The 7,500-nt window shown below is 34.0% G+C and overlaps 1 protein-coding gene across 1 annotated transcript in view; it reads left to right on the top strand.

The window, feature by feature from the left end:
- LOC125046579 overlaps positions 1-2,800 on the top strand; it is a 10,282-nt gene extending 7,482 nt beyond the window's left edge. Inside the window, exons 5-6 of the mRNA XM_047644372.1 lie at positions 1-167; positions 383-2,800. The exon at positions 1-167 is cut by the window's left edge and continues 60 nt beyond it. Coding sequence (XP_047500328.1) covers positions 1-167; positions 383-464 — 249 coding nt within the window. The 3' untranslated portion in view covers positions 465-2,800. The remainder of the gene's footprint in view (positions 168-382) is intronic.
- Positions 2,801-7,500: the final 4,700 nt, after the last annotated feature.

Genomic DNA, 7,500 nt, shown 5'->3' with positions numbered 1-7,500 from the left:
GACTACGCTCTCATCGCGTGGTCATACGTCCGTGCGACACCCCAGTGGGATGCGTCTCATCACAACAACACCCGGCGATTCTGCTTCAAAACCCTCGCGCAGTATTGCCTCCAAGGTCTTAAGGAGGTCAAGTGGAACAGGGATCAACTGGAGAACTTGTTGAAAAAGTAAGAGAATGGCACTGCCATATTCCTCCATTGGAATTTAGATTTTTGTAAAGTTACTTGTTCTTGTAAAAGCTTCTTAAATTCTTTGTTTTTTTAACTTTACTCCAGCTTTTCTGTAGCAAAGTTCAGAATCACTTCATTCCACCTCTTGATTTTATTTTTTATTGATAACTTTCAAATGCAATGCTTACATCAAATCCTCCTCCTATTTTCAGGCTTGAGCAGTGTCGCTCAGACCACGATGAGGTGGAACACTGCATTGAGCATGTACAGACAGTTCTGAGCAATATGCAGTGACATGTAATGGAGATCACTGCAGGGGGATACAAGATGGTAGTTTTGTAGGTTGTATCTGGCCAGCTGTCTCTGGTGAAAGATGCTAGATGGTCACAGCAAAGGGAGAGAATTCTCTTGTATATATATTTTTTCTGGAAGACCATCATTTTGATTGTATACAGAAATGAAGAGAGTAAGTACTGCTTGTATTTGCCCATGTATACAGAGTTGCTAAACTATGACGCTGATTTGACTTTTATGCAGAGTACAGAGATGCTAGCGTGCCACTACAAAGGTTCCTTAACATACGCTTCAAAACTTATTTCAAATGTGTGCTCGTCACAGTGCACTAACTCGCTATAAGGTTACGAAGGGGATGTCTGTGTTGAATAAAGGCCAGCATTGATCTAGTGTACTTCACAGAATCCCCTATAGGTACACTTTCCATGTGTTTTTTTTTTTTGTGTTTTTTTGTATGTTTCAAATTCCTGCAAAGGTACTTTTGAAAGTCAGTGAGGTGATTTTGTAATGATTTATACAGTAACCTTTGTGGAGAACATTATCTTATAGTATGTAAATTGGAAAGGTACTTAATAGATAAGCATGAATAAGTAATACAATGTTATGAATTACTGTATTGTTATTGAATCTAACAATAAGCTGAAGTATTTGAAGGTTTCTTCTCAAAAAAACAAATGGGCAGTTTCCTTTAAATTTTAGCTATTTTTAAGTCATTTATATGTAAGTTATTTTTGTAAGTGTCAAAGATTTAAGAAGAGAAAGGTTAAACATTCATATTGAGATAGTTTGTAGAATTACTTTGCATCTCACCGTTATTTTTATAACTTTTCATACACTTTTTTTTTTTAGTCTTCAGAAATCCTTTGACAAAGTCATTATTGAATACTGTTTAACAAACTGGCATAAAACCCGTCATTCTGTAGTTGCTGTTAAGTAGAGCTCTATACCTTCAATGTACAAATTTATTTATATGTATATGGAGTGCACATTTACACCAGCGAGAACTGGTGATCTTGAAGATGAAACAAGGTATTTCTTGTTATTAGGCTACTATAATTACAAGATAAAAGATTGTAAAAAAAAAAGGGGGAATTCCATGGACTCTCTGAAGAGACAAGACCAGAAGGTGCATTCCAAGGAAAAGAAAAACAGGGAAATTATATACAAATGAATACATTGAATTATAATTTTGGTGGGCAGGTTTATGCAGCTGTGTTAAGGAGTTGTTTTTAAAATGAAAAGTTTATGATATAAAAAAAGGGTTATTTTGCTGCTGCAGTAATATACCTTATTTATTTACATATGCTGTCATGAACAACAGTTTTAATTTGATCAGACATGGGAAAAACTAGTAGGTTTAAAAGAATATAGGCTGCCATTTCCTGATGTTTTCCAAGATATCTTGTAAGAGTGCCTTGTTCTAAATTGTGATAATGATAACTGTGTGCTCAACATTTTAATGTGTAGGGTAGAGTTATTATGTAATGATTGTATAATGGAGACTTGATTTTATTTTTGAGGAAATTTGTTCAGCATTATTGCTTGTTCGGTTTATTGTTACCTTTCTTAAGTTTAAAGTTAGATTGCAAAAAAGTATCATTTTTTAGATGAATTGTAAGGAGCAGACTTGTTCTCCGAGAAGGAAATAACAATTTTGAAATATACATTTTTTTTTTTCTTTCTTTTTTTTTTCTTTTTTTTACATCGTGATACTTTTACCCTGTAATGTATTTCAGAAAATGCTGTTGTACGTTATTATAAATGATCTGTAAAACAAAAGATTTTTTGTTTTTCTTTTCATCTTTTCTTTTTGACAATATAACTTTACAGCCTCATAGATATTGCATTATGAATACCTGAAATTAACTCCACATTTGATCTATATCATTAGAGGCAGAGCAACAATACCATTTACAAAACTGGGCAGTTTCCTGGATTTTTTTAAGAGATCTAGATGAAAAGCCGATTTCATGAGATGCAACTTGTCAATACTTTTTCCGAGATTCATGCTTGGTGTGTGTGTGAATTTTGCCAGGAAGAGTATATAATTGCTCTACAAATACAATACCCTTGTAAATACGTAGAATTTACGTTTTGTGATGGATAAGTTGGTCTAGTTCCAGCCTACATTCCCTTGGCAAAATATCCCTCTAAATCACCCAACAAATGACATTAGCATTATGGTCCATCACTTGGGAAAACCTTATCTTGGTACATCCTACACACATATTGTTACCATGGAACATTTGTATAATATCCTAATGCCGAGTGAACATCATGTGAGCTTAATGATATATAATGTTGTATGGTTATTGTCAGTACAAATAATATCTTTATTTTTGTTGTTATTTATAGTATTACTCCTTATTTTGATGTCTTAAATAAAATAAGTGTTATTACAACACCCACCTGTTGAATTAAGAAAATATTACATAGAAATGAAGCATGGGAGCTGTTAAAAGCAATACAAAGAAATGTTTGAACAATGATAAAAGTCAAAAAATTCCATTTATAACAAAGAAATGGAGGAAGATATTTAATTTCACTTAAGCTTAAAAAGGAAAAACATAAGAAAAATGAAGGGAAGGCAGGAATAAGTAGTAAGTGTTTAGAGGAATAAATAGACAAAGAGAAATAGATGAGAACTATAAGAGGGGATGGTGAGGAGAAGAAATTTAATAAAGATTAAGAAAAGGTTTTTTGTTATGCCAAAAAGAAACACTGAAGGCTTGAAGAAAGAGATGAAATATTACTGCTGTCAATGTTTAGTGTTTTTCAACATTGCTCCTATTACCGTTGAAACTTAGTTATTATCACAAATATTTTTATCACTATTACAACAGTTGACCATACTGTACACAGCTGTTACGGCTCAGACGCTGTTATGTAATAAAGTCGCCGTAAATTGGTTGACTAAAATCACAAAATCATTTGACAAAGACCCTGTTATTGTAATCATGCCATTTTCAATGATATTGATCCTCAGACTATATTCTTCCTAGTTTAATTGCCATACTTCATATATCCGTATACTTTTTCATTAATTTTTAATTTATTTAGTTTCCGCAATCAAGATATATAATAGTTAAGCCTTGTTTACCTGTGTCTTAAAGAAAAAGAAAAAAAAGTTAAATTTTCTTCATAAAAAAAAAAATCGTAATTGCAGGGGACCCTTATGATAGATATCCCCAGCTTTAAGTACAAATAACTGGAAGACACGCTGCTAGAATTAAAAAGACAAATAACCAGAAGAGGAATAAACAATAATGATAAATTACTGAAAATATCCATTACGGTTTCATACAATGATTATAGCAAAAATAAGAATTTCTGAGAATGAAAATATATAAACTTAATAATCATTGCTTACACAGTGCCATAGTTTTTTTTGTTTGTTTTTTGTGCACAGTAACCACAAGTAGAGGATAAAGATTTTTTGTCACCACAGACTCTAAGCATGTTAGCCATATCCAAGGAATATTTAAAAGAGGCCAGCCATATTCTTAGAATTCAAACATTTTTCGAGGAGGCATTGGTTTGTTTCAAGGGGACGTATGAGTGACTAAGGACCTTAAGGGGCGTCACATTATCAAGAAAGGTCGATGTGGAGATTCTGTAAATAACTATGATTCCGATTTACAAATAGTTGTTGTTTAGTTGTTTTTACTTGTAATCGAGAAAGAGTTAACATAGGTAAGTAGTTAAATGTTTACTTAACCATTTCATCGATACATCAAGTGGATCAGCAAATAGCAAACTTCATTGTGCTGTACCCTATATGCTTTTCTTGGACTGGACTGAAAAGAAGCTGTATGTGACTGATTTGTGTAGCATGACATTACTCACTCGAGGACAGACACATGGTATGGATAAGTTCTACCTGTGTTGGTATGCAGGTACAGACCCCTTTTACTTAAATTGCACTAATTAGACACTTTTCATCTTTTAAGAATGTGATATAAACGTCCATCAGTGTGAGTTTATCAAAAGGTTGTGTTCAGGTGTTTTTGGTAGTACATAAACAAAGTATGTGCTCTCTCTCTCTCTCTCTCTCTCTCTCTCTCTCTCTCTCTCTCTCTCTCTCTCTCTCTCTCTCTCTCTCTCTCTCTCTCTCTCTCTCTCTCTCTCTCTCTCTCAATTTTTACCTTCGTCTATAACATGGTCATCAATATATTCACGTTAATGCACTCTTTATCATGATTGTAATGTATTTAAGTGAAGTTATCAATGGTTACGTTATACTTGAAAGCTTATATAACAATATGTACACATACCCTCATATAACGTTAAACATTCGTTTTCAATACCAATACTTGTGATAAACATTTTGAATTAAATGTCGATGCTTCTCTTAATAATAACAAGTATGTGTGTGTGTGTGTGTGTGTGTGTGTGTGTGTATGTGTGTGTGTGTGTGTGTGTGTGTGTGTGTGTGTGTGTGTGTGTGTGTGTGTGTGTGTGTGTGTGTGTGTGTGTGTGTGTGTGTGTGTGGTCTACCCATTAGGTAAGGGTTCACCTGAAATCTGAATTTCCCTATACAAATGATTACACCCGTTTTGATTGCGGTTAGTCCATGGAAATTCCATATTTTTTTTTTTTTAGCAGATTATCATTTCATACTAAGGTGGCTGAAAATATGACCTAAAACATAAAAACATTATGCTTTCGTATACTAAATATGTTAAATCGTCCCGTTCAACACGAATTTAGAAAACAAACAAACAAAATAATGTATTTGCTGAGACACTTATGTCATAAAAACGATACCCAAATTATACATAGCTCTAAAATCAGCTAATACTGTATCAGTTCTCAATTTTAATCAGAACAGTTATCTGGAGTCATTTCGCCGATACAAACAAGAACGACTTTTTGCCACTCCTGTGAGTCACTACAGGAAAGGTCGATAGCCCAGTAATGTGTGTGACTGACTCATGTTGGGTGGGGTCAACAATGAACTATCATCATCATCATCATCATCATTACCATCATCACTATTGTCATCATCAACATCATTATCATTACCATCATCACCATTGTCTTCATCAACATCATCATTATCATTACCATCATCACTATTGTCATCATCATCATCATTATCATTACCATCATCGTCATCATTATCAAAATCATCATCACCATCGTCATCCTCATTACCAGTAACAGTATCATTATCAAACTTCATCATAATCATCTTTACTACCATCACCCTTAGCACCATCCCTCTCCCCTCTTCTCTCCTCCACTTATTATTATTATTAATATTATTATTATTATTATTATTATCGTTATCATTGTTCTTTTTTTATTCTTTTTTTTTTTTTTTTTTTTTATCAGCAATCTACAGTTCTCCAGTTAGTCACGTGGGAGGTCATGTCAGCAGCACGTTCATGTGAAGATGAGATCACGTGACATGAAGGTCGCGAGGTGAAAGGTCATCTGTGTGGAAGTCTCTGTTAAGAAGATCGAGTTTCTCCGTTTTTTTTTTTTTTTCCATTTTTTTTTTTTTTTCCTTTCAATGTCTTCGTTTCCTTTCTTTTTTGGCATTCTTTGTTTTCATTTTTTTCTTTTAATCCTTTCGTTTCTTTTCTTTCTCTCTTTTTCTCCTTTCTTTTTTTCTTTCTTTTTGCTGTTCCTTCTTTATCTTTTCTTTCAATTCCATCGTTCCCTTTCTTTTTCCATCTTTATCGCTCTCCTCTTTCTTACTTTTTAATATTCTTCTTTTATTTTTTATTTTTTTTCGCTATCTTTCAGTTAGTCATTTTCCCTCTCTTTATTCGTTGTTACATTCTCCTTTATTTACTACTTACTTCTTTCTTTGTATACCTCCCCCCCCCCCCTTCCCCGTTCTTTATGAATAGTGAGGCTGAGTATGACGGCAGTTGTTATTTATTAACGTTACAGAAAATCTTGCTTTGATTTGGTTAGTGATGATATTGGCTGTTTATTTGAAATATGGTCGGAATATTATTTTTCTCCCTCGTGCTTTGTTTTGAATTTGATAGATTGTGGCCTGAGGAATAATAAGAATGGCGAGATAGACGAGATTTTGCTGTCAAGTTCAATTAAAAAAGGTCGTACATTTATAAAAGGTGACTGCACACATTCCAGCGACTGATTATTATGAGCAGTCGTAATTCCATTATTTTATGGAATTAACCCAACCGTCCCGGAATTTATGTGTTGCCCCCTGTATTTTTTTTTTGTGAATTTTCTTACATTGAGCTAAACAATGTCACAGCCACCAAGGAGTCTATCAGTAGACCCTAGTTACCGATCCTGATTTTCCCATTCCTTGAATTGGCGGGAAACCGTGTTTTTCTTTTTAATACAATTGATATCGATACTGTTATTGTTGTTATTGATGTTAAGATTATTAAATTGTTATTAAAGTCCTAAGTAACATTTAAGACAATGAAATAATGCAAAAGACCCTTACCAAAAGTTGAGGAAAAGGGTAAACAGGTGAGATAGATAGGACTAATAACTCACTCCTTGGTGACTGAGCACTTGTAGAGCCATCTATGTGTAAGTACCATTAATAAACTTGTATTGCAATGGGCATGGCATGTATTCTTGTCATATGGGGCGATTGGGTTAAGTCATGTGTTCAAGGAATATTGTATTTCAATAGATAGGGCTTGTGCAGACTGCTAAATACCTTCTTTTTTTAATCCAAAATAATATACTTTGCCAAATTATCTATGGAACAGCTGATATTTGGGGGACGTAGATGTATTAGAGGTCTGAGAAAGGGGTCGCGAGTATAAAAAGTTGGAAGCCAGACATTCAGAATGATATTGGATTCTCTCTCTCTCTCTCTCTCTCTCTCTCTCTCTCTCTCTCTCTCTCTCTCTCTCTCTCTCTCTCTCTCTCTCTCTCTCTCTCTCTCTCTCTTCTGCTCTGGCAAAAATGGATATTGGACATATCATTTGTCCTAGATATCACTTAACATAGGGCATACAGTTGCATATTACTTTCCCACATACATAAATACGTTGGATTTCACAAGAGACTGGAGAATATCAGCAGAACA

Source organism: Penaeus chinensis, chromosome 39 (genome assembly GCF_019202785.1).
Source record: "Penaeus chinensis breed Huanghai No. 1 chromosome 39, ASM1920278v2, whole genome shotgun sequence".
In the NCBI taxonomy this organism is placed as follows: Eukaryota; Metazoa; Arthropoda; class Malacostraca; order Decapoda; family Penaeidae; genus Penaeus; species Penaeus chinensis.
The sequence above is the reverse complement of the archived record's forward strand: the minus strand, read 5'-3'. Positions and strand labels throughout refer to the sequence as shown.